Below are 27367 nucleotides of genomic sequence, written 5' to 3'. Positions count from 1 at the left end.
ATCCTTAAGTTTACCTGGAGGTCTCTTTGGAACAACAGGTGTGTCCAGTTCACAAATTTCTCCTGGTCCTTTCTGGTTTAGTGCGGTTATAGAGAAGAAGTACTCCTGGTCTTCCTTGAGTTTGGGGACCTTATACGATGTATCGAAGGCCTTCAGAGTGGCCACCTCCTCCCAGTCTCCATCAGGGCCTCTCTTTTGCTTCACCATGTACCCAGTGACCTTGGAGCCTCCATCTGAGGATGGGGATTTCCAATCAAGTGTGACAAAATCAGGCCCAAGTTTAGATATTTTGAATTGTCTTGGTGAAGATGGGGCATCTAAAGAGAAGCAAACAGGTTATCTTACCAATAAACATACATTTTTTTTACCAAATTAATGCTATAACAAACATGCAAAAATAGGTTATTTTCTTACCAATCTTCTTTTGTGGTTTGACAAGTTCTTTGGTCTCCAGTGGGGAACCTGTTCCCTCTTCATTTATAGCAGACACCCTGAACAAATATTCTGTTCCCTCTCTGAGGTCTTTAGATGAGTATTTGGTGGTGCTACCATCCACATTGGCCACTTTTGTCCAGTTTCCTCTAGTGCTAGGTTTGGACTCGATTACATAGCCGGTGATTTGAGAACCCCCATCTTTGGTTGGTGGTTTCCATTCCAAGTCAGCTGATGTAGCAGTCAGATTGGACACACTGAGTGGTCCCTCTGGGGCAGATGGCTTGTCTGAAATTATTACAGCAAGCATTTTATTTTCAGATATTCTCATATAAAAACTTTGTTTGTAATTACTAATCTCCATCCTACTACAAGTACCATGAAATAGAGCTTACCAAATGGACTCTTGGGTACAATGGATTTCTCTGTCTCCAGAGGTTCACTGACTCCCTTCTTGTTCTCAGCACGAACTCTGAAGTAATATTCTTTGCCCTCTTCAAGGCGCTTGACGTCGAGCTCTGTGATATTTTTGCTAACTTTTTCTACAGGTGTCCATTTTCCTTTCCTGTTCTCTCTCTTTTCAACAATGTAACCAGTGATTGGACTGCCTCCATCATCTTTGGGAGCTTGCCAGGTCAGTGTGAGAGAATCCTTTCTGATGTTCTTGGGTTCCAGAGGTCCAAATGGTTGAGCTGGAGCATCTGAAAAATTACAGGCAATAACATATATTTCACTATCATAAATATCTCATATTTATCACTTTAGTTAGCGGGCAACTATTACCTTAAAGAGTTTACCTGTTGGTCCCTGAGATGATAATAATAACTCACCTGTTGGTCTCTGGGGTACCACTGCCTCAGACAGAAGTGCCTCTCCATCTCCCAGCTCATTGACTGCTGCCACCCTGAACTTGTATTTGTCTCCACTCTTCAGGCCTGTGACGGTGTATTTGGTGGAGTCGATGTTCTCCACTTGCTTCCATGTCTTTCCATTGTCTTCAGACAGCTCTACCTTGTAGGACTGAATTGGGGCACCTCCATCCTTCTTGGGTGGGGACCATGTCAAAGTCACTGAGTCACCCAAAATGTTGGAGAATTTGATTGGTCCACTGGGTTTTTCTGGTGCAGCTGGTGAAGCAAGATTGAAGTATCCATGTAGATAGTCATCCAATTACATTTAGGTGTAGTTTTAACATTTTCCATATATTAATTTTGTGATTTTATTTGATACAATTAAAATGAAATAATCTTTCAAAATAATGAAATGTCATGAATGCCAAGTTTTAAAAAAAACAGAGAACATGATATTGACCTTCTATGACAAGAAAGAGTAAGTTTGAGTGGTACGTACATGCTGGTTTCCTTGGAACCACATCCTCCTCTGTCTCCAGCGGTTGTCCTTGACCCTCGGCACTAACAGCAGAGACTCTGAACTTGTACTTCTCTCCTTCAATAAGTTTTGGCACAACAAAAGATGTAGTCTTGACATCAAGGTCAGCAACCTTGACCCATGACCTTCGGCGATTGTCATATTTCTCCAGCAGATACCCTGTGACAGCAGTACCACCATCAGATGCGGGTGGTTGCCATGACAATGTCACTGAATCTTCTGTGATGTCCTTGGTAGACAAAGGACCAGTAGGACTTGATGGTTTTTCTTCAAAGTACATGAAAAATGTATTTTATTAATTAAATGATTGTAATGCTTCCCTTTTTGATTATGATATATTTGTAATATCATATGTGAAAATGATACTTTTAAATATTTAAAAAACACACTATAACACAGTATAATCCATATCTATAATTTACAAGTTGGTCTTAAAATGATCTTAGCTTTATGAATATGAAGAATTTTTACAGAATGCCATTTTCATGCTATAATTACATGCATTTATTTCTTCAGCTTTCAGATGTTAAATGTAAAAACTTTTCAAGTTGCTCCAGTCGAGTAAACCCATATCATTGTATATAATAATATTTACCAAAAACTAATATATTGTCTGAAGCTCAAGTTCAATGCTGTGGAAATCTTAAGTCTCTAATGCATATGTTCATGTTCAGTGTTCTTTGTTCACTTGATGATATCCATCAAGATCAATGGGGTAATCATTAGGTAATTATAGATCAATTATCTTTTGACACTGATGACCTTAATGTGTTTGAATAAAAATCACAAAAAGTTCATCAAGTTATTTTGTTTTTGTCTTCATTTGCAGTAATACACCCCTTTAGTTTTAGGCCTTCAAGATTTCTTCATCAAATCCCATCAATTTATCTCATAATCAATGTAAGGACAATACACATTGTTGGTTTTATGGAATAGAATTCTGGCAATTAAAAAGTTCAAAGGAAAATTCATTGGGTATTCATTAGAGTATGAGCATAAAAATAGACAAATTACAATAAATAATGTTGGACTTTGAAGATAAAATGTTCAGCAATCCTCCAATCCAGATGTGGTCTACTCCAGCAAAACTTTATGAAACCATCTTTAGATAGATTGACAAGTTTTCATGTATCAACTTCAACTCGTGCTGAATTTTTACCAAGAAAGTAGAAAATATAGATTTGGTACATATCTTGGTAGAATAACCATCTTTATTTCTTAGATTTATTTATATTTTACAAAAAATGTTGATTATCATTTCTTTAGCAGCTAGTTTTTTCCTCTAATAAAGCTATAACTTCTTTGATATGTCAAAATTGCCTTATTACAATTTTTGACCAGGTCTTAATATTTCAAGCTTTCAGATGCAAAGAACACACAAATCATGCATAGGTCATGAATTTATTGCTTTTGATAAATGCATTCATATGCAGTACATGTTAGGTAATATTCTATGTTAAAGTTCTACTATCAAAACAAACTCAATGGAATGATATTACATTCAATCAATGCAAAATTAGTACATGTAGTACACAAAAATAACAATTCAATATTATTGATTACATGCATGTAAAATGTATATAAAAATATTAAGTACATTTTAGAAATGACAAATAAATATACAGCTCTGATAAAAACTTATCTCCTCTATGAAAGCTGCCATGAAATCTAAGCTCCTGATAAATACAGTGTATATATGGAAAACAATAACAATTCTTTCTCTATGGGATTAAAAATATGTATAGATATTAATCAGATAAGTACACAATGCATCAATACAATGATAATTAATTGAATTAACAAAACACTAGACTCTGAAAAATCTCAACAACTAAATATATCTCAGTAACATTTTACTATGATGTGATTTATACTAATTTGATTCATCAACTTCTGTATCTATATAAACACTTGGAATGCTTCAGATAATCTCTTTGTTGTGTTGGCCAAGTCTAGAATTTAATTGCTTTTTGGTATAAACAGAATCCTAACATTTAACGATATCACATTGTAGGTAATCTCAGAATGTGTAAAGTAGGAGTGTATTTAAAATCAAAGATTTTTAAAATCACAAACTCAACCTTCACTGATGACTACTATCCTAAGACATGCCACAAAACTATACAAAGAAAACATTTTGTGAAGAAAAATAAACACATCAGGTTATAATTGCACTTCTCAATGGCAGAAAACATGCTGTTTAACTTTAAAATGTATGTCTAACTAAGGATGCATCTTTTACTTTTCAAAACTTTCATAAATTGTCTTTGACATCTCGGTGCATTATCTCTCATGCCATCCAACATTTCAAAACAACTAAAATAATGTAAAACTTATCTAAAGCTGCCAAAATTCAATTTAAACATTTGGTTGTACATGCTGTTATTATTTCAGTCCATAACAAACTGTTAATTGAATCACAACATCGAATTAATCATCAACATGTTAGTTAGAACTTGAGGAAGAAGCCTTGCTCGCTGGTAGGAGAGAACACCTTCTCACACATACCGAACGGACTCTTGGGAATCACTGCTGTTTTGGACTCCAGAGGCTTGGATAAACCAATGTCATTCTCTGCATAGATGCGGAAAAAGTATTCTTTTCCTTGGGAGAGTCCTGTAGCCACAATGGAGGTCTTAGATGCATCCACAGTATCCACCTTGCTCCACATGGATCTGCCTTGCTCTCTCCTCTCCACTGTATAGGATTTGATTTTGCTTCCACCATCATCTTTGGGTGGGGCCCAAGAGAGGGTGACACGGTCACGATTAATATCACTGATCTTGATGGGGCCTTCTGGTTGGTCTGGTACATCTGTTATAAGAATAAAGATTAAGAATGAACACACTGATTAATAACTTCAATACACAAAGAAAAGATTGAACTAGATAAGGAAGATATAGTCCTTACCAATTACTTCAACATCAAAGGTTGCTTTGGCTTTTCCAGCCTCATTTTCAGCTGTGATGAAATAGAGGCCATCATCTGCTCTGGTGACCTTCTTGACCTGTAAGGTTGTGAGTGTGTCCTTGGTATCTAGTGTGACACTACCACCTGCTTTCAGGGGTTTCTCGTCCTTGCCCCAGGTGATGGTGGGCTTGGGGAGACCCTTATAGGTGACTGGAATTCTCAGAGATGTTCCTGTGTTCAGTGTTATTACATCCCGGAATTTATTGTCAAATTCAAGCTCTGGTTTGGCTGGAAGAAAAAAAATTGCAAATAGTGTATTTTCTCAATTCCAAGACTTCAGACTCAAGCACTCTTAATAATAGGGGTTCAATTTGTGAACTAAATCAAACATTTTTATTGTTTACTATAATTAGTCTCAAAAGTAACATATCTTTAAAAAAATATTGCTACCTTTTCAAATAATTATTTTGTAAAAATCTTCTGTGTATAATGAAACAGGTATAGCAACTGTGTTTAATGAGATATTGATCCAGTGAACACAGCTTTTATATCATTAGCCATTTTAGAAAGTAAGAATCCAAAGCTGGTCCATCTATCCTACCTTGTACATCAAGCTGTCCAGAAGTAGACACAGAGCCAAGATCATTGGATGCCTCCAGGGTGTAGCTGCCTGAGTCCTTCTCTGAGACATCTCGGATGGTCAGCAAGACAGATATCTCATCCTGGCTCATCTCATACTTCTTGCTCGCATCAATTCTGTGACTGTCCTTGCTCCTGTGATGAGATACAAAATTCATATTCATCGAAACAGACCATACTTTGCATAACTACAATAGCAGGCCTGAGATCTGAAATTAATCAAACAGTGTGTTCACTCACCAAGTAACTGATGGCTCTGGTTTCCCACTGATTTGACATTCCATAGTGGCATCTTCACCCAGGAGTACGCTGATGTCAGGGAGTCCCTCCAGCACAGAAGGTGCTTCCCCACCTACAAACAGACAGTCAGCAGTCAGAGAGGAACCATCAAATAAAACAACTCGGACACTGCAGCAATCAAGGTTTAAAATTATCAGTGGCTGGTACTACTTACTGACAGGCTCTCTGACAATGACAGAGGAAGGAGCAGATGGCTTGCTGAGTCCTGCTTTGTTCTCTGCCAGGACCCTGAACTCATACTCCATTCCCTCCGTCAGGTCTTTGACAGTGAATGTCGTGTTGGCCACGGTAATGTTGTGACTGGCTGAGATCCACTTGGAGGCTCTCACTGGTTTGTATTTAATGACATAGTTGAAAACAGGGCTACCACCATCTTTTTCTGGTGGTGTCCAAGTCAGTGTTGCTGTGTCTTTGGTAACATCTGTTATCTGAGGTTTGGCTGGGGCATCTGGCACATCTAAAAACACCAAGGTGAACATATTTATGGAAGAAAACTTCTTCGAATAAATATTATTTCATTTTATTGAAATCTCAAAATGAAGTTTAATGTACATACCATATGGGCTCTTTGTCAGAATAGGTCCTATTGGTTCACATGGTTTTCCGATTCCTGCTGCGTTTTCGGCAGCAACTCTAAACTCATACTCTGACATTTCTATCAGATCAGTAGCTGTGAACACAGTCTCTGTCAGTGTTTGTTTGTGGGCCTTGGTCCACCTAGTGGCAGTGGTTTGGCGGCGCTCCACGATGTAGCCTGTGACTGGGGAACCACCGTCTTGATCTGGGACCTCCCAGGTCAGAGTGACACTGGACTTGTTGACCTCAGTGGGCTGCAGATTTCTGGGAGCTCCTGGTACGTCTACAAACAGGAAATTGTAACAAATAGAAACAGGGAACTTTTAGTAAGTGAACTACCAACATGTATTTTATCAGGTTTAATTCTCTCTCTATTATTAAAACATTTGCTCACCATAAGGGCATTTTGCAACTGTTCCTCGGTCAATTTCAGCCGGTTCTCCAGTGCCTATGTCATTCTTAGCTGACACCCTGAAGAAGTATTCGTTGCCCTCAATAAGTTTCTGTACAGCGTAAGTGGTGGTTTCACTGTCTACATTTGCCACTTGGGCCCATGTGTTACGCTTGGCGTCCCTCTTTTCAATAGTGTAACCAATGATTTCAGAACCACCTGTGTTGGTGGGTGGTTGCCATGACAATACGACAGATTCCTTCATGACTTGAATTACCTGGAGGTTGTTGGGTTTGCCAGGTTTGTCTAAAAGGCAGGAAAATAGATTATAATAATTCATTGGAATAATGAAGTCATCTAAAAAACATGGAACATGTATGATAGTTTGTTAAGTGAAGTCATCTTTAAACTTTTCATTAGTTGCTACTTGATATACTTACCTCTGATGGCTACATCAAACTCGGCCTGGGCCTTGCCCACCACATTCTCCGCGGTGATGGAGTACACCCCGGTGTCCTCCAGGCTGGCGTTCTTCACAGTCAGCATACTGAACACGTCTGTGGTCTCGATGCTGATCTTGGGTGATTTCTCAATCACAGAGCCATTCTGTGCCCATTGTACTGTAGGGTTGGGGATTCCACTGATGTTCACTTGTAGGGAGATGGACTGTCCAACCTTTACCAGTTGTTTGGCCTTCAGTTTATTTTCATATTCGAGTTTTGGATGAGCTGAAAAACATACAAAATTAATTTTATTGGCAAAATCTTACACAAAAACAACACTTAGGTGAACATTTTAATTTTGAAGCTTTTTTTTAGTAGATCAACTGTAACAATACATCAGGCTTGAACAAGGCTACTTACTGTGGATTGCTAGAGTGGCCTCTGTCTGACACTGACCGAGAGGGTTGATGGCCATACAGCGGTACACACCAGCATCCTGAGGTTCTGTCTCTTGGATGACAAGGGAAGCAACCTTGTCCTCTATATCTATGGTAAACTTCTGGCTTTTCTTGATTTCCTTTGGTCCTTTGAACCATTTGACTTCAGCCACTGGCTCTCCAAAGTCAAGGACACACTTCAGGGTGACTGGTTCAGGCGATACAATGGTGGCTTCACACAGGTTCTCTAGAACCTTTGGAGCAGTTCCAACTAGAATAAAACAAAAGACAATCATTATTAAATCATTTCTACTTACATCATCTACTAGAAATACAATAAGGATAACATGGTTAATATAATGCTTTGGTAGCAATTCTTACCTAATGGTTTTTCAACCTTGACAGATTTGGAAGGTTCAGAAGCCGGGCCAACACCAGCCTTGTTTTCGGCAGATACCCTGAATTCATACTCAGATCCCTCCTTAAGGTCTGCCACACTAAATGTGGTTTCTGTGACAGGAGAGCTGTTAGCACGGTTCCAGCGGACAGAACCACTTGGACGGTATTCAATGACGTAGTTTGTGATGGGTGCTCCGCCATCCTCTGTTGGTGGTGTCCATTTGAGGTCAGCAGATGTCTTGTCTGTTTTGATGATCTTTGGAGTGCCTGGTGCATTTGGTTTTGCTACAAAAAATATCAACAATATAGTATCTATACATTGCTTAAGTTATAACAGCCATGACAATGAAATTACATGTAACTGGATTAAACACTTACTCCATGGATTAACTGCCTTGATGTTTTGTGATGGTGGGCTAGGCTTGCTTGGGCCAGCTTTGTTTTCAGCAATAACTCTGAACTCATAGGTATTGCCTTCCACCAGGTCAGTGACACTGAATGTTGTCTCTGGGATGAGCTCCTTGGAAATAGGAACCCATCGACCACTGAAGCCTGAAATCCTCTCCAAGCGGTATCCAGTAATTGGAGATCCTCCATCATTGGCTGGTGGTTGCCAGGTAACAGTTGCTGAGGTAGCAGTGATGTCAGACACAACTGGAGCTTCAGGGGCATCTGGTACAACTGTAAATAAAAGTTACATATTTTACTAAAATAACTAATCAGTAAATAATGAATAGCAAACATTGCATCAGATACACTTGTTTTAAACATACCAAAGGGATTTTTGGCTGTAATGGCCTCTTTTGTTTCAGCAGCATCTCCAATGCCAATGTCATTTCTGGCAGCGACTTTGAAGAAGTACTGGTTGCCCTCCAGAAGTTTTGGAATGGTGAAGGTCAGATCTTTGGTAGTTCCCATCTGTTGCCAGGTCCGGCGGTTGAACTCCTTCTTTTCGATAATATACTCCAATATTTCACTGCCGCCATTGTCAGCTGGAGTCTGCCATGTCAGTGTGATAGAGTCTGCTGTCACCTCTGAAGGTGTCAGGTCCTGTGGGGCAGTGGGTTTGTCTACAAATAGAAACATCAAGACAGTTTAATAACTGTCATATGTAAGGATAAAAATTTCAATGTTGAATTTGAGTGGTTAAGGCATGTATCACTTAATGAATATACATACCCAGCACAGTCAGTTTGATGGTGATGGAGACTTTGCCAGCTGAGTTATCCAGGGTCAGAGTGTAGTTTCCTGTGTCTGACCTCTTGACCTTGCCCAGTCTCAGTGTGGTCATGTTGTATATGGTCTCACTCTCTATTCTCTTCTCCTGTGGCAGTGGTTCATTGTTATAGGTCCAGGTTGCTTTAGGTTGTGGATTACCCTTGAATGGAATCTCAAAGGCTGTGGATTGGCCAGCCTTAAGAACCACCTCCTCTTCGAATTGTTTGTCCAAAAATAGTTGTGGAGGCACTGAAGAAAATTAACAATATAGTTAGTTAGTTACACTCATTTCAACAGAGTGGGTCCATAGATTTATAGACAGATCAAGAAACATATATTGCTTATCCACAGAAAAATTACCTTCTACAATGAGTTCTCCCTCTGATTTCTTCCCCCTGGCAACAATGCTGTAGTCACCTTCATCCTCTCCATCCACATCTGTGATGACCAGTTTGTGGACTGTTCCATCCACAACCATCTGGTATTTGTCACTTTCTCCCAAGGGTTTTCCATCTCTGAACCACTTGGCTACCATGTCTGGTTTGGAGAGTTCACATTCGAAGGTCACGGTAGAGGGAATTTCCTTCACTTCAACATCCGAAAGTTTGCGAACAAACTCCACTACTTCTTCTAAAATTTAAAAGTAAAAGAGAGTTGAAATTTTGTTCTTATATAGAGTAAAACCTACTGCATTGTTGAAGAATAACTTAAATGATGAGTACACTTAGAATGCTGACCTTCTACAAAGACCTTGGCTGTTGATGACTTGTCAGCGACCTTGACTGTGTATTCAGCCTTGTCCTCCACCATTGCTGAGGTGATGGTCAGTCTGTGTGTGTCCTTGTCAGCAGTGACCTTGATTCTGTTGTCTACAGGCAATGCTTTACCATTCTTCTGCCAGCTGGCCTTCATACCTTCCTTGGTCACTACACACTCAAGGACAATGTCTTGACCTTCAGTGACCTCAATGTCCTTCAGGGGTTTGACGAATTCAAGAGGTTTTTCTACATATTTATAAACATCAATTAGAGAAATTATTATTTTACCTCACTCTCAGTGACAACAAATGATGAATGCATTAGAGACATAGTAGTTTGGTTCACTGACCTTTCACAGTGACCTTGCAGGTGGTTTCTTTGTCCTCCAGTTTACATTTGTAGGTTCCACTATCAGCTAGGCTGGCATCTAGAATTTCCAGTTTGTGAACATTTTCATCATCAATGACTTTGATGTGTTCTGATGACAAGATTTCCTTGTTGTCTTTGAACCATTTACCCATGACTCCTGGTTTAGATACCTCACAGCTCAATGTCAGGGGTTCCTTTTCAGGAACCTCTTTCTTTTCGAGTGGTTTGGTGATTTTAAGGGGAGGTTCTATAAGAATACACCATAATATTTTAATTGTTGAGCTTGCACCTTCACAAACAAATTTAAACCGAAGGGAAAATGAATGTCAGATAAAATGAATTGTAATAAAATAAACTGAAAAAAATAGAAAATAGTAAATATTTTGAATGTAAGAAAAGGAAGAAACATGCAGAAAACCATGCAATGGTTAAATAAATAAATCTGTTATAGTTCGTATGGAATACAAAAAAAAACTCCTTGAAATCTACTGGTTGATGTCTACATGTCATCTGCATCTACCTTCGATTTGAAGAGATGCAGTGCACTCAACATCATCAAACTGGATGGTGTAGTCTCCAATGTCATCAGGTCCCACTTTGTCTAGGTACAAATAGTGGTGGGTCCCGTCAGATCTAATGTCATAACCATCGCTGACTGTGATTGGTTCTTCATCCTTGTACCACTGAGGTTTGACACCAGGCAAGGAAACTTCACACTCAAACACTGCCGAACCCTTGGCTGGGACAATAATGTCATGCAAGCGTGCAACCAGTTCAACTGGGGACTCTGAGAGCAAGGTAAATGACAATCACATTTAGTAGACATATTAAAACTTAACAGCAAATATATTGATTTTCCCTCTTAACACAAATTTGACACTGGTCAAGTTTATAGAACAAAGGTTAATCTTGATAAAGGTTTCATGTTTCACAAAGGTTTGAGTATTTCACATTTATAAGTACTTTTTGCATGCAAAGACAGATATCTCTTCAAAACAACGTACTTAAACACATGTTAAAGGTTCAACAACATCATTAACAACCATGTCCCTAATACACATCAAGGAACAACTCATTAGTACATTTGGTTCAAACATCATGGATTTTTGATGAAATCAGAATTGATAAATGACAGTGACTTACCATCTACTAGAAGTGTGGCAGAGGACTTCTGTCCCTCCACATCAATGGTGTATTTGCCTTCATCGGTGAGTTTGGCTGTCTCAATGATGAGCTGGTGGACCGTGTCATACACAACAAGCTCGACACGGTCAGAAGACTTGATCTCCTCTCCATCCACATACCAGGTGGCAATCAGATTAGGCTTGCTGACCTCACACTCCAATACGACCTTGGTCTTCTCCATTACCTGAATGTCCTTGAGTGGTTTGATGAATTCCACTGGAGCCTCTGTAACAATAAAGAATACTTTTATATTATATTGTAGTGAACAAATACTGCTTCATTCATTATGGTCTCCTTAAACTAATTTCAAACTTCATCATAAAAAATTTTATGAAACATTTATCATGTGGTTCTGTCATTTACCTTCCACAAAGAGAGGAGCAGAGCTGGAGAGCTCTCCTATCTGTACAGTATATTCTGCTTCATCATCAATCTCCACAGAGGCGATCACCAGACTGTGCACGCCTTCCTTGACACGGATGAAGTCTGACTTTTTGAGGACAACAGGTTGCTTGTCCTTCAACCAAGTGGCAGTCAGACCTGGCTGGTTGACCTCACATTCCAAGGTCACAGTCTGTTCTTCAATGACACGCATTTCTGATAGTTCTCTGATGAATTTCAGGGATTCTGAAAAACAAGTATCAAAACTTCTTATGCAAATGTATACCAATGTTTTATCAAACAAAGTGAAGGTAATTTTTAACTATGGGCGAATTTATTGATCAAAAACTAGTTTAGGTTTTAATTTGGTTTTGCAAACTTTTCATTTATTTGCAAAACTGGTTTGAACTAGTTTGAAACTAAAACTAGTTTTTGTATTTATTGGCTTTAAACTGAAACAAGTTTCCAGGAAACCTAAAACCACCTCCGGGTGCGGTTTCAGGGGTTTTAAATCCTTTCAAGATGGCGGAAAGAGAGGTGTTCGAAAGAGAGTTGTTGATACTCAAGTGTGGCACATGTGTCAAAGTTTGAAGTCGACATAGCAATTGGGTATCGTCCTAACGTTAAACATATGTGTCTCAAAGGATCTATGATAGTACATATAGTACTGACCAAAATAATAATGTGGAAGAGATGGAGCGATTCCATTAATACTAACACTGAGAAATACCCTTTGCAATTTACAACAGTCAAAGGAAAAACTTTCAAAGTGGTTGATAACAAAAAATTCATTGAAAAATCTGCTCGTAACATTTTATTTTAGTACACATTGTAATGCATGTAATAAGATCGCCTGACTATTTCATTGCTGGCCACTCAACCACGGCTCTTTGAAATCAACAAGATTTGTCTGGCTCTTGAGCTAAGACCAAGTAATTGGTGTATATTTCAATTGAAACCAGTGTCATTTTTAACTTGTTTCAAACGCCTTGAGTGAACCAAATGATCTCTATTGATATACATGTAGAAAAATGAATATTAATAGTTTTTCATAGCAGCATTCACTTTTCCATAATATTTATGTGGTGTTAAAAGCCAATTTTGCCATGAGTTCGCGGAATACCCTAATATGTGAGATTTGCCAGAAGAAAAAAATGTCTGCACTGTTTACTAGAGATTAAAGACTTTCATGCAAATGCAGATGAGTCCAAAGATTATATCTTCTTCGAATTCCAAGAACAAATCCAGTAGGAATGCGAGTGCAATGATAGCCATTTTCTAAACTAACTTTCCATTTAGTGCTAAACATTCAAACCATCGAACTGGTTTCAAACAGATATGAAACTATTATCAAACCATAAACCTAAACTCGAACTAGTTTTTGATCAATAAATTCGCCCTATACATTAAAACTTCTATTATACAACAGCTTCTGGATGAAAGAACTGCAGGTTAACATTAATTCTGAGGTTTGCCTTGCACATACCCTGCACTTGCAGTGTGGCTTCAGTAGAAACATCACCACACACACAAGAGTATTTGGCAGTATCATCAACAGTGACATCAGTTAGTACAAGTTGTTGGGTGTAACCATCATAAGAAATTTGTGCATGGTTGCTTGGTTGGATTTCAGTGTCATTCTTGAACCATTTACAGGGAGTGTCTGGTTTGGAGAGTTCACAAGTTAAGGTAACGGTGTCCTTTTCTTTGGCAGTTAGATCAGTGAGAGGTTTGGTAAAGGTAGCAGGTGCTTCTAAAATTATTGATAAAACTTTATTGATTTTTAAATGAAATATCATAAAACATTGGTACAACTTAAAGTACATTTGTAATTACAATTGTCAAGTGCAAAATTCTAGTTAGTTACATTAGAATATTGAATTAGGATACTGGTAAGTAATGTCAGCATTAATTCTGGTAGTATTATACATTTTTACAACATTGAAAGTCTTAACAGCTGATGAAATTTAAATAGATCACCTACCCTCTACTTGTAGCATGGCTTCAGTAGACACATCGCCACATACACAACAATATCTAGCTGTGTCATCCACAGTGACATCAGTTAGTACAAGCTGCTGTGAGTAACCATCACAGGAGATTTGTGTGTGATCAGAGGGCTTAATTTCAAGGTCATTCTTAAGCCATATGCATGGAATGTTGGGTTGGGAAAGTTCACAGGTCAAGGTTATAGTGTCATTCTCCTTGGCGACAAGGTCAGTAAGGGGTTTTCTGAAGGAGGCAAGGGTTACAGGCATTGGGGACTGGAGTGTAGGGACCTCAGTGGTTTGAGCCTCTTTTGCTGTAAGTTCTATTTCTATGGCTTCCTTCACTGGAGCCTCTGACTGGTCTTCACCAAGTGTAATGGCTGTCTCTGTATCTTCTGGTTTCTGAGTTTCTGGTGATTCAATCATAAAGGATTCAGAGATATCCTCTTCTTTCTTTTCAGTGAGAACAACCTCAGTATCCAAAGATGGAATTTCTGATGAATCCATTTTAACCTCTTCTTTCTCTGAGGCTTGTACGTCTGAGATTGAAATTTCCATTTCAACAGAATCCTCTGGTTTAGTTTCTGATGATTCAATCAATGTCTTCTCCATTTCAACACCCTCATCTTCCACTGTCTCTGTGTCTGGCCCCTGGACCAATGTGACATCAGTCTCTGTGTCTTCTGTCACTTGAATATCTGTTACTGGGGCCATTTCCTCTGCGATTGTTATTTCTAAACTCTCTGACACTGACCCATCTTCTGGTGCGGTTTCTTTCATTGTTGTTTCTGTTTCACTAGCATCAGTCACTGTTATATCTGCAAATGGGGATTTTTCAGTGACAGTTTCATTGGTTTCAGTGATTACTTCCATTTCTGGAGTAATGTTGATCTGTGTTTCATTCACTTCATTAGTTATGTCTGTCTCAGATACTTTCAGAATTTTGGTGTCTTCAAGAGGAGTTTCTTTTTCTTCTATTTCTGTTTCTTGGGTCATAATTAGTTGATTTTCAATTGGTGTGACCTCTTTTTCACTTGCAACTTCTTTATCCTCTGTACCAATTATGTCTATATCAAATGCTTCAGGTATCTCCTTTTCAGTTGCTTCTGTTTCATGAATTTCTGTCACTGAAAATTCTGTTTCAGATGCTTCAGGGACCTCTTTTTCTGCTAACTCTGTCTTTTCAACCTCAAAAGCTAAAATTTGTGACTCTGGTGTTTCAGCTACCTTTTCAGAGGCCTTAGCTTCTTCAAATTTAGTAACGATGATGTTTGTTTCAATTGTTTCAGGAACTTCCTTTTCAGTTGCTTCACTTTCTTCAACCTCAGTTACTGTGACATCTGTTTCTGTTATTTCAGGGACTTCCTTTTCAGAAGCCACAGTTTCTTCAACTTCAGTCACTGTGATGTCTGGTTTTTTTGTTTCAGGGACTTCTTTTTCAATAGCCTCAGTTTCTTCAACCTCAGTAACTGTGATGTCTGATTCAATTGTTTCAGGAACTTTCTTTTTAGAAGCCTCAGTTTGTTCAGCATAAGTCACTGTAATGTGGGTTTCTGTTGTCTCAGGAACTTCCTTTTCAGTGGCCTCAGTTTCTTCATCAGTTACAGTGATGTCTGTCTCTTTTGTCTCAGGGACTTCCTTTTCTGTGGCCTTAGTTTCTTTAACCTCAGTAACTGCGATTTCTGATTCAGTTGTTTTAGGAACTTCCTTTTCAGTAGCCTCAGTTTCTTCAACATCAGTTACCATGATGTCTGTTTCTGTTGTCTCAGAAACTTCCTTTTCAGTGGCCTCAGTTTCTTTAACCTCAGTTACTGTGATTTCTGATTCTGTTGTTTCAGGAACTTCCTTTTCAGTGGCAATGGTTTCTTCAACCTCAGTTTCTGCAATTTCTGATTCTGATGTTTCAGGTACTTCCTTTTCCATGGCAACAGTTTCTTCAACCTCAGTTACCATTATGTCTGCTTCTGTTGTTTCAGGAACTTCCTTCTCAGTGGCCTCAGTTTCTTCAACCTTAGTCACTGTGATATATACTTCGGTGGTCTCGGATACTTCCTTTTCAGTGGCCTCAGTTTCTTCAACCTCAGTCACTGTGATGTCTGTCTCTGTTGTCTCAGGTACTTCCTTGTCAGTGGCCTCAGTTTCTTCAACCTCAGTCACTGTGATGTCTGTCTCTGTTGTCTCGGGTACTTCCTTTTCAGTGGCCTCAGTTTCTTCAACCTCAGTCACTGTGATGTCCCCTTCGGTGGTCTCAGGTACTTCCTTTTCAGTGGCCTCAGTTTCTTCAACCTCAGTCACTGTGATGTCCACTTCGGTGGTCTCAGGAACTTCCTTTTCAGTGGCCTCAGTTTCTTCAACCTCAGTCACTGTAATGTCTGTCTCTGTTGTCTCGGGTACTTCCTTTTCTGTGGCCTCAGTTTCTTTAACCTCAGTAAGTGTGATTTCTGATTCTGTTGTTTCAGGTTCTTCCTTTTCAGTTGCCTCAGTTTCTTCAACCTCAGTTACCATGATGTCTGTTTCTGTTGTCTCAGGAACATCCTTTTCAGTGGCCTCAGTTTCTTCAACATCAGTTACAGTGATGTCTGTTTCTGTTGTCTCAGAAACTCCCTTTTCAGTGACCTCAGTTTCTTCAACCTCAGTCACTGTGATGTCCACTGCAGTTGTCTCAGGTACTTCCTTTTCAGTGGCCACAGACTCTTCAACCTCAGTTGCCATGATGTCTGTTTCTGTTGTATCAGGAACTTCCTTTTCAGTGGCCTCAGTTTCTTCAACCCCAGTCACTATTACATCTTTTTCAATTACTCTAGGCACTTTCTTTTCAGTGGCCTCAGTTTCTTCAACCTCAGTAACAGTGATTTCTGTTTCAGATGTCTCAGGAACTTCCTTTTCAGTGGCCTCAGTTTCTTCAACCCCAGTTACTGTGATGTCTTTTTCAGTTGTTTTGGGAACTTCCTTTTCAATGGCCTCAGTTTCATCAACCTCAGTAACAGTGATTTCTGTTTCAGTTATCTCAGGAAGTTCCTTTTCAGTGGCCTCAGTTTCTTCAACCCCAGTCACTGTTATGTCTGTTTCAATTGTTTCAGGAACTTCCTTTTCAAGGGCCTCAGTTTCCTCAACCTCAGTCACTGCGATTTCTGTTTCTGTTGTTTCAGGGACTTCTTTTTCAATAGCCTCAGTTTCTTTAACCTCAGTCACTGTAATGTCTGTTTCAATTGTCTCAGGAACTTCCTTTTCAGTGGCCTCAGTTTCTTCAACCTCAGTTACTGTGATGTCTGTTTCAGTTGTTGCAATACCTTCTTTATCAGTTGACTGTGTTTCATTAACCTTTGTGGGTTGCAGTTCTTTTTCAGCTGATTCTTTTAGAGTTTCTACTGTCGTTGTCATTGCTGAAACTGGTGATTCTGCCCTTGGGACCTCTGACAATTGTACCTCTACCTCTTCAAATTCTGAAACTGGGACCTTATTTTCTGGTTTAACTAGATCAGATATCATTGCTTCTGATTCTAAAGTGTCTTGTGGGGAAACAGTCACAGGAGATTCTAATACTGGTAATTCTGCCTCTATTGTCTCAGCATCTGTGTTTTCTATTTCTGGTGTCAATGTTAATATGTCCTCTTCCTCTGTGACCTTTTCTCTAGGGGTGTCTTTTAAGATTTCTGGTTTTGGGGTTTCAAATTCTGGTAATTCTGTTACTTGGGTCTGTGGGGTTTCTGTTAGGATATATAGGAGGCGGTTAGGAAAGCAAATATTAAGGCAAAGCTGGATTCAGTAGAATTATTGTCATAGTGAACATGCTTGAATAAGGTTATCTGAACAATATAAAGTTATCACAACGAAACTTGGATAAAAAGTGGAAGTAGTGAAATAGGTTAAATTACCATAGGTTTACAACAACACCTGTACAACAAGGGGTTAATACCTGACAACATGAGACTGTACATACCTTCCACTAGGAGTGTGGCCTCAGTGGACACATCTCCACACACACAGGTGTATTTAGCTGCATCCTGGATGGTGACATCAGTCAAAATAAGCTGCTGGGTATACCCATCAGAAGAAATCTGAACACCATCACCAGGCTGTAGTTCTTTACCATTCTTCAGCCAGGTACAGAATACATTTTGTTTGTCAAGTTTACAGGTCAAGGTGACATTGTCTCCCTCTTTGGCTTTTGTCTCTTCAAGAGGCTGGGTGAATTTGGCTGGTTTCTCTGCAATTCAACAAAAGCAGATTAAATACATTTTTTATTTCTGTCAATATCTACAACAGTGAAATTTAAATTTTATCCTTTGAAAATGAAATGAAATATTAGGTTAACCAAACTAACAAGATACTCAGTTTTTATAAAATTTTCGTATAAAAAAACCCAAAAACACTTAAAGAGGGAAATTTTGCATAAGACAACATTCAATATAAGAAAAGTTGTGTCTGACCTTTGACCTTGATGACAGCAGAGGTCTCTGTGTTGTTGGGTAACAGAAGAGTGTATTCGCCCTCATCCTCTGGAATGGCCTCCATGATCTGGAGCACATGTCTGTATCGCTCACACAGGATTCGGATTCTGTCACTTGGGGTCAGAGGTTTTCGGTTCTTCAGCCAGGTCACAGGAACATCTGGCCTACTCAACTCACAGCTTAACTCAAACATCTCACCCTCAGTAAAGGTGCCATCACTCAGCTTGTGAGTGAACTCAAGCACCACTTCTGTGAAGAGAAAAAAAATCATAATTTAAATATTTTTTCCCAAAATTGGTTTTTACAATTGTTCTAGCTGAAAATTATGTCAAAATTATTTGGATCAATGCTTTAGAAGACAAAAAGACTGAATAATTTCCTACCTTCCACATAGAGATTAGTGATGGATTCCAGGTCTCCCACCATCACTGTATATTCAGCATCATCCTCAAGCTCGCAGGAAGGGATACGCAAGATGTGGCGACAGCCATCCATGATGATTTCATAGCCATCAGCCACTGTGATCTGTTCTCCGTCTTTCAGCCACATGGCGGGTACTCCAGGCTTGTTGACCTCGCAGATCATAGACACAATGTCACCCTCTGCGGCATCATAGCGGTCTCTGAGAGGAACCACCCATACAAGTGGTGACTCTGTAAACAAAGCGGATAATCATAAGGAAAATATTATGAACATTGTTATAAGATATATATAGGCAAAGTCTTAGTGAACAAGACTGGCATTGGGTGTTAAATATTCCTGTCAATTCAAAATTAATTGTGAAGTTAGTATATTTTCCAAATCAAACTCACTAATACAAGAAAACATAATAATCACCTTCTACAAAGAGTGGAGCTGTGCTCTCTTTGTCTTTGACAGAGATGGTGTACTCTGCACGGTCGTCCAATGTGGCATTTTTCAAGGTTAATTTGTGGACCTTTCCTACAGACTCAATGATGACATCCTCTGATGGAACCAGTTCTTTGCCATCTTTTGTCCAGGTGGGCTTGACCTTGTCTTGGCTGACCTCACAAGTGAAGGTCACAGTATCTCCTTCATTACAGGTGGCCTCTTGTAGTGGTGTGATAAATTCTAGTGGTTTTTCTGTAGGAAAATTAATCTTCAGACTTCACAAGAAGAAAGTTGTTTCTATTGGCATGACATAGCTGGCAAACATAAACATGCAAAGCGCCACAATTTTCCCTCACTAATTTTCAAACTCTAATTCAAAATGCCAAGTCAAACAATGATTATCATGCTTTAAATTTTCATTCGTTACCAAAAATCATTACTTTTATGATTTTATCACTGAAAACAGATTTTTAACTCACCCTTGGATTCAATCTTGAGGACATATTTCAGGGTACATGTTGAACTACCATTGAGGCATGGCACATGCTCATTCAGTTTGATGATTATGTTTTATATAACTTTTATGTTAATAAGTAAATTCCTACATCAGTGTATATGAATTTTTCTTGAATAAATATAGTTAGTTCTCATTTCAAAGATGAAGTGAATTCTCCAGATCTTTTCACAGAAGCATGTGTGGATCACATTAGCACAAATAATGAAGAACAAACAAAAGTTACAATACATGCATAAACAAGTCATACTTGCATACAATGTTAATTAATCTACACATATACATTACTGAGTAATAAAAAGACTGTCATTCATATATTTTTGTCAGTGAATTCAATTAAAAAATCTTTCTTTCATAATGGCTGGCAAGTTTCAAATTTCACAGGTTATCACATCTGGTCTGCATAGTCAATGCATCGAAGTTACAGACCACTCTTAACAACATAATATGAGGTATTGAGATCATCCATAGACAAGGAATATAGTCCTTCATCTTCATTGTCAAAGTCATTGATCAAAAGATTATGAGAATGACCTACAAAGGTCATTCGAAATTTATCACAGTTTCTGATTGGTTCTCCATCCTTGGACCATACACACCGAGTGATTTGTTTGGATAACAGGCATGACAAGGTCACTCTCTCAGTGACCATAGGTGACCTGATTAATTTTAAAGGTGTTAGAATTTCTACTGGTGTGTCTGTAATTAAAGCAATGACGTAATTCAACACACATGCTCTGATTAGTGCTACATAACAATATTAAAACAGTACACAGCATTCCATGGCCATCAGAACTTAACGCATGCTAAAATCTCAACAGTGATTTTACAATTTCAGTCTCTACCAAAGCAAATGTGAAGTATTTAGCAGCGTTATTTTTTTTTTTTTTTAGATCTGAATAACAAATTCCTCTATCAGACCACCTGAGCAGGCTGTGGAGCAGAAAAATAATTTGAAATTCATTAATTTAGTTTCATTTAATGGCTTTGACAAATCAAAATGCAGCATTTCTCATCACGAAATAACCTACACATGCATGGAATTGCAGGCATTACATTATACAACTTTATATAACTTTTATATTCAATATTTTGTTTAACATTTAATTGTCTGATTAATAAAATATGTACTGTAATTATAAGTATATACATTCAAGTAAATATAGTACAGCATATAGATTTGTAATGCATCATAATTTTATAAGGCGTGAACATAGTCAATGATACAACATGCTGGAGGACTTACCGTCAACATAGAGGGAGGCAGTGTTCTGTATATCGTCAATTTTGACGGTGTATTCTGCGACATCGTCTTTACTAACGTCTTTGATGACCAGTGTATGACTGGTTCCTATGTCCTGTATCTCATATTTGTCGCTGGGTACAATTTTACTGGTACCTTTGTACCATGTGACTGGGACATTTTCTTTATTCAGTTCACAAGTGAAGTGACATTCTGCTTTTTCTTCAACATGCTGTTCTGACAGTGTGGCTGTGAATTCCACAGGTACTTCTGAAATTAAAAGAAAAGCCAATGTAAAAAACACAGAAAAATTGCTCTTAATATATTTATCTTGCGGCACGTTCATATACAAGTAGGCATCATCATGTCAATAGCTATTTTGATGCTATTTTACTATGCCTAATTCTAGTAGATTTGTGACAGTACATAAGTGTAACTGCAAGAATGATATGCTGCATTGTTGATACACCCACCTTCTACAATGAGGTTGGCTGTGGATGTCTTGTCTCCAACCCTAACACTGATCTGACCAGACTGTTGTGGACTGACATCCTTCAGGACTAGTTTATGTTTGGTTCCTTCTTTAAGGATCTCCACAGTGTCAGTGGGGTGGAGTTCCAGCTCATTGAGGAACCAGTGGACATCATCAGTGGATATCGTGAGTGTACAATCAAACTCCACTGATGTCTTCTCTTTGGCTTTCTGGTCTTTGAGAGGTAGAACAAAGTCTGCTTTCACATCTGAAAAAGAAGATTTATAGGTGTCATTGAATAAATAAAGAATGAATGTATCACTGTAAAATAAAGACATGTTTTTTTTATAGTTTTTATTCACAAGGAAAGCAAGAACATTCCCAGTCTCTTTAATACAGAGTAAACTCACCAGCAACAGACAGTTTGGCAATTGTTGATTGGTCTCCAAACTGAGCAGTGACATCACACGAGTCCTTGGGCTGGACATCTCGAATGGTGAGGGTGTGAGTCACATCCTCTGAGACCACCGAGTATTTGTCAGATTCAGGCAGACTCTGGCTGTCTATCAACCAGGTCACATCCATATCCTCATCGCTGACCTTGCAGGTGAAGGTCACATCACTGTCTTTCTCTGCTACTGTGTCTTCTAATTTCATCGTAAATTCTTTGACTAGTTCTAAAACAATGTCAAAGAATTAGGAATGACCTTCTACATGTTTTAATAAACAGGCTTACAAACAGTTGTTGATTATAATTATAATCATAATCAAAAAGACACTTACCAGTGACTGTTAATTTGGCAGTGGTTTCTAGCTTAGCATATGAACAGGAGATGGTTCCCTGATCAGGCATCCTACACTTTGTGATAATCAGTTTGTGAACTGTGCCCTCTGATTTAATGATGTGTTTTGGAGATTGTTCAATTTCTACACCGTTTATCTTCCATGTGACCCTGACCTTGGGGACATTGAATTCACACTCAAACACGGCTTCCTCCATCTCTGTGACGGTGGTGTCCTTGAGTGGCCTGAGGACCTTCCACTGAGCCTTGGGGATAGTCAGCATTGTTTCTTCTGACTCCTCGAGGACGGCCTCACGAGTAGCCCTCTGGTAGGAGCCCTTGTCTACCTCATCCTCTCCCTTGGCCTCTGGCTTCTCCTTTTTCTTTGCTGAAACTTCCTCCTTCTCTGGTTTTTCTCTTTTAGCCAGTTCTTGCATTTCCTCTGAAACTTTCTCCAGCATCTTCAATGCAAATACAGTAAACTCACAATGCTTTTAGATACTTTATTCATTTAAGGTGTATCTACTTTCATTTTGAATTTTGAGAATAAATCTTATACTGTCTTTTGCTAAATCTGTTACCTGAGATTGCCTCCTCTTGAATACTAATTCATATTCGGAAGGTTCCTCAATCGTCTTGGTATCAGGTTTGTACTTCTTCTTCTCCTCTGGTTTTCCTTCTTGTTCCACATGTTTCAGACTTGGCAGAAGGAGTTCTTCTTCAGGAATTTCTTTCTTCTCAATTTCTCTGCAAAATAATTCATAAGACAACTTAGCTTGAAGTTTCTTGCCAAAACCTGATTTCATTTTCACCAAGCAGTTAGATTTTTTTCTTCTGTTACCCATTAAGTACTTATTTTCAGACTTTACCTATGTTTGAGTTTTGCCATCCAGTCCTCAGCCTCTTCAGGTTTGTCTGTCACAATCAGAGTAGCGGGTGCATCAGAGCTGCCATGTTCATTGGTAGCTTTCACTAGGTAGGTTCCAGCATCCTTTCTCTTGATGTCTGCAATCTCTAAAACATGTTCTCCCGTGGTCTCGTCTTGGAAGATCTTGTAACGACCACCATCTTTCAGCTTGTTCCATTTTCCTTTGGACCACTGGATTTCTGGTGTGGGCTCACCCTTAACTTGACAGCGGAATATGGCAGTATTTCCTGTAAAGTTTACAGAAAACAGTTAATTTTTTAAAACCTTGGATTGTGAATTAAAAAGAAACCTACATGTAACACATGTACAACAATAACGCAATGTATAGTTGTATAAGCAAGACATACCTTCTAAGATGGTGCATTTGATTGGCACTTCAGTGAAGATAGGTGCTTGACCCCTGACCTCTAGTTCTGCTGTTACCAGATCCTCCCCGGCATTACTGACAGCTACAGCCTTCAGGGTACCCTGGAGTTCAGGGGAGGCCTTGTCAATGACCAGTGAGTAGGTACTGTCCCGACGATTGAAGTTGATGTGAATGTCTTCTCCCTCCTCAATCTCTTTGTCGTTTATAAACCTGGAAGTGTATTACAGATATGTGAAGTTAATTATGCATCACTTCCTATTCAACAACTCGCACTCAGTATTCTGCCGTTCAGCAATTTTGAAAATCAACTGATTTTGGTTTGAAATTGATTGTAATATCTAACATTACTGACAAGTTCCCTACCATTTGACCTGTGGGAGGGGCAGACCCTCAACCTTGCACTCAAATGTGACCTGTCCATCCTCAGGGACCAGGGTGTTGGACATTTTCCTGGGCTGGATGGAGGGGCGCCTGGCAGCTGTCAAAGAGATCAGTCACTTGTTATCTACTGTGTCATCCAAAGGACTTACAACAGAGACTGGTTCATAACAACTACTATCGCTACATCTCCACTCAATGACATAAATATAACAATGTCTGGCACTATACATACGCTGAATTTTGACTCGTCCACTGCAGGAGACGGATCCTGCTGTGTTATGGGCTTTGACAGTATAGAGGGCAGCATCTGATGGGTTCACAGAGGTCAAAATCATTCTGTAGGTTTTGTCCTCCACCTCAAACTTAATTTGTTCACTTTCTTTAAGTTCCTTGTCACCTTTTGTCCTAAAATACAAAAAAAAAAAGATCATTATACACATAAAGCTAACTACATTCTAAACAATAGCTGTCAATAGAACCATCAGTTTTATTAACTCACCAAGTGACCTGTGGCTTGGGTTTTCCAGAGATCTCCACCTCCAATGTGGCTGAATCTTTCTCCACAACATCCACATTCTCCAGCTTCCTGATGAATTTAGGTGACTCTCTCTTTTCTGTCAATACAAAAATTCACAATATCAATAACTGTTTTAAAACTCTAAAAACACCACTAGCGGCATAGCTTAAAATCTGTTTGCAATGCTACCTTCTACAATGAGTTTGGCAATTGTGACGGCATCTCCGGCTTTGTTTTGAGCGATGGCCTTGACCTCTCCAGTGTCCTCGACCTCAGTGTTGTCAATGCTAAGGCTGTAGACAACATCAGCGTAACTCTTCCTGATATCAGTGTGGAAGCGGAGGCCTGCCTCAACCGGTTGACCATTCAAGTACCTTGAGTAAAAATCAGAAAGAAGTGAAATTACTGGGAAAAATTACAAAAGCTCATGCATTCAGTTTGAAAAGCAATCAAAATGTCCATATTGAAAATGAAAATAAAATCAGAGTAATCCCCTTTATGAATTTCGTTTGTCAATCTACTAAAAAACACCAGCTGCTTACTATATGTGTACATTTCAAAATACCAAAATACCCCCACCCCCTGTGGCTTGTGTACAAACACTCCTGTTCTTTCTGTGTAACCCATATATGCAAAATATAATTATCACTTCTCTGTATTTCACAATCACTGAAAAGGTAGTCACACTGCTTAAAGGAATGTGAACGTTATTGACGTACCATGTGACTTCAGGCTGGGGAATGCCTTTAGCGGCACACTCAAATTTGACTGGCCTGCCCTCCTTGCATTCTCTGTTGTTGAGTTTGCGTGAGAAAATGGGAGACTCAGCCCGTCCTGTAAAACCCGGTCATTGCATCAATCATCATAAAAATTATTAATATTTACAAGACAAGAAAATTGATAACTTATACCGTACATTAGAAAAGTGATGAGATGATGAAATAATGACAAACAAATGAACTGAAATGATAAATGATTTGATAATGAAAAGAAATTTATTATAAAAGGGGGAAGAACAAATCATCTATACTATAGATTAAAAAAAACTTTTAAGAAAAAAGGTGCTACAATTCAAAATATGCACATTTATGATTTTGTTCCTTCTAAAGGAATATCTAATTCTGCATAACATGCCGTTACCAGCCCTCTATGACCAGTTATTATCACCTGTTCTAAAATCACTCATGCAGATCACAACAAAGAAACATACATTGTACATGTGCATTATCAATATGAAAAAAAACAATGCCTTACAATCGTCACACTGCAAGAGTTGCTGCCCTTAGAAGAGATCAATGCATGCAAAAGATACCCAGTACAGATATGGTATACATTGTACATGTCTATGTATGATATAACAACCTCCAAGTAACAAAGCATGCACATAATCAGCCAGTACAAATTGTATCTGAATACATCACTAGTACACAGGTTTACTCTGGAGAAGTATGGATTGTTTTAGCTCTCAGAGACATTTTAGTAGTCTATAGTTTGGTATTCAAGAACGATACACTGCGATTCAAAAGATACATGGATATCTGATAACGAATCAAGCAGAGGTTTTAATGCTGTACAGAGGTAGATATCACAGTACACATATTGAAGGCAGTAAGCCACTCTGTGCCAAAGCAAAACAGAAAGTGACAATGACAAAATTTCTGCCAGTTTTCTTATCTCTTTTCTGTGATTTTCAAAGTTTTGTTTTTTATGTACTATAATCAATAAGCCTATAACTTACGGTGAACCGGGGAAAAATACCAAAATGGTTTCTCTGTAACCAGAAAGTTTGTTGATAAGTTATATTAATTCAATACTATGTGATGTCAAAATAATTGTTCTTAACTGTTTTGTTAAAAAAGTATCTATTATTTAGAAATATGTATTACATGTAGTTAGCCCATATAAAACTGACACATTTATATTTCATTTTGGTCTCTGTTTATTTAGATTTATCAGATTTTTGTTTCTCCAGACAACTTGTGTGTTTCACTTACTATCAGAGGTGAAATAACAAAACCAGGTGTATTCATCTGAAATAGGGAGGACAAAAAAGTAACAACACTGGTGTTACACAGGGGGAAGTTTTCTCCCTATGCTTTTCTATGATAAAGAATGATGCATTTCTACATAAGAACGGAAGAAATGAAAGTCAGAACAAGTCATTAGATCAAGACAAGAGGAAACAGATCAAATACTAAAACAAATAAGGTTTCAAACTTTTCTTGTCCTTTTTTTTATCTTTCAAAATGCAGTCAAAGACTCAATATTCGAATATTTGCATAAAACATTACAAATTTATCTAGTTAAATACATACTAATGTTAGATAAGCACACGAGATAACACTTTTGCATTTAATTGTTATAAATTGAAAAATTTTCATAATGCAAACATTTGCTTTATGCAAAACATACATTTCATTACATTCCGAGTATCATGCTTTTTTGCAAAGTGAATACCGGTAGGTGATGTGATTTAATATGAATTGATAATAATGCTTATATCAGAAAATAAAGTGGTCAACATGAATTAGTAGATGATCAGCATGACCTTACCTTCTACAACGACCTTGGCAGTGATGTCAGTGGTACCAGCAGGGTTTTGGGCCACACATTTGTACTGCCCTTCTAGATCCATGGTCATCTTCTTGATGATCAGAGAGCAAGTGTCATCCTCATACGAGAGCTTGACGTTGGGTGTGACCACCAACTCCTTGTTGTTACGGTACCATGTGACCTCAGGGCGGGGGGTACCAGTCACTTTAGCCATGAGGGATAGGGGTTTGTCCTCCATGACAGTCTGTCAGGGTGAAAATCAATCATTACAAGACCCAATTGAATAACTTTTCAAAATTGAGATCATTTTAATTGGTAATATTCTCATATTCTATTAAGTGAATAAACTCGCACTGGAAATAAAATCATTGTTCTGTTCATTGGAAAATTCTATACAGAAATCTCTGATGACAATGTATTATAATAGTCAAGAGAAGAAACACTAAACATGAAATTTTTAAAAATTTGATGGGTTTTCAGTGGGATTGACTA

General features: G+C 38.4%; 1 protein-coding gene across 5 annotated transcripts in view; it reads right to left on the bottom strand.

Moving 5' to 3' along the window:
* The window catches only part of LOC128191973 (titin-like), a 259892-nt gene that overhangs the window by 88539 nt on the left and 143986 nt on the right, over nt 1–27367 (bottom strand). For all 5 annotated transcript variants that reach the window (XM_052864366.1, XM_052864367.1, XM_052864369.1 and 2 more), the window contains 45 exons: nt 26876–27119; nt 26317–26352; nt 26061–26093; nt 25042–25156; nt 24512–24696; nt 24305–24419; nt 24038–24210; nt 23788–23902; nt 23405–23634; nt 22999–23284; nt 22711–22876; nt 22131–22590; nt 21758–22024; nt 21349–21615; nt 20879–21145; nt 19104–19370; nt 18650–18919; nt 18246–18515; nt 17756–18022; nt 13812–17522; nt 13314–13580; nt 11810–12073; nt 11405–11671; nt 10782–11048; nt 10242–10508; nt 9872–10138; nt 9495–9764; nt 9096–9383; nt 8690–8986; nt 8295–8597; nt 7899–8201; nt 7501–7788; nt 7078–7365; nt 6641–6943; nt 6227–6529; nt 5825–6127; nt 5611–5722; nt 5333–5505; nt 4732–5019; nt 4330–4635; nt 1783–2088; nt 1263–1559; nt 828–1133; nt 415–720; nt 15–317 (listed from right to left, as the gene is read on the bottom strand). In XM_052864366.1, coding sequence (XP_052720326.1) covers nt 15–317; nt 415–720; nt 828–1133; nt 1263–1559; nt 1783–2088; nt 4330–4635; nt 4732–5019; nt 5333–5505; nt 5611–5722; nt 5825–6127; nt 6227–6529; nt 6641–6943; nt 7078–7365; nt 7501–7788; nt 7899–8201; nt 8295–8597; nt 8690–8986; nt 9096–9383; nt 9495–9764; nt 9872–10138; nt 10242–10508; nt 10782–11048; nt 11405–11671; nt 11810–12073; nt 13314–13580; nt 13812–17522; nt 17756–18022; nt 18246–18515; nt 18650–18919; nt 19104–19370; nt 20879–21145; nt 21349–21615; nt 21758–22024; nt 22131–22590; nt 22711–22876; nt 22999–23284; nt 23405–23634; nt 23788–23902; nt 24038–24210; nt 24305–24419; nt 24512–24696; nt 25042–25156; nt 26061–26093; nt 26317–26352; nt 26876–27119 — 14686 coding nt within the window. The remainder of the gene's footprint in view (nt 1–14; nt 318–414; nt 721–827; nt 1134–1262; nt 1560–1782; nt 2089–4329; nt 4636–4731; nt 5020–5332; nt 5506–5610; nt 5723–5824; nt 6128–6226; nt 6530–6640; nt 6944–7077; nt 7366–7500; nt 7789–7898; nt 8202–8294; nt 8598–8689; nt 8987–9095; nt 9384–9494; nt 9765–9871; nt 10139–10241; nt 10509–10781; nt 11049–11404; nt 11672–11809; nt 12074–13313; nt 13581–13811; nt 17523–17755; nt 18023–18245; nt 18516–18649; nt 18920–19103; nt 19371–20878; nt 21146–21348; nt 21616–21757; nt 22025–22130; nt 22591–22710; nt 22877–22998; nt 23285–23404; nt 23635–23787; nt 23903–24037; nt 24211–24304; nt 24420–24511; nt 24697–25041; nt 25157–26060; nt 26094–26316; nt 26353–26875; nt 27120–27367) is intronic.

This window comes from Crassostrea angulata, chromosome 7, assembly GCF_025612915.1.
Source record: "Crassostrea angulata isolate pt1a10 chromosome 7, ASM2561291v2, whole genome shotgun sequence".
Lineage (NCBI taxonomy): Eukaryota > Metazoa > Mollusca > Bivalvia > Ostreida > Ostreidae > Magallana > Magallana angulata.
This window is presented reverse-complemented; position numbering and strand designations above follow the sequence as displayed.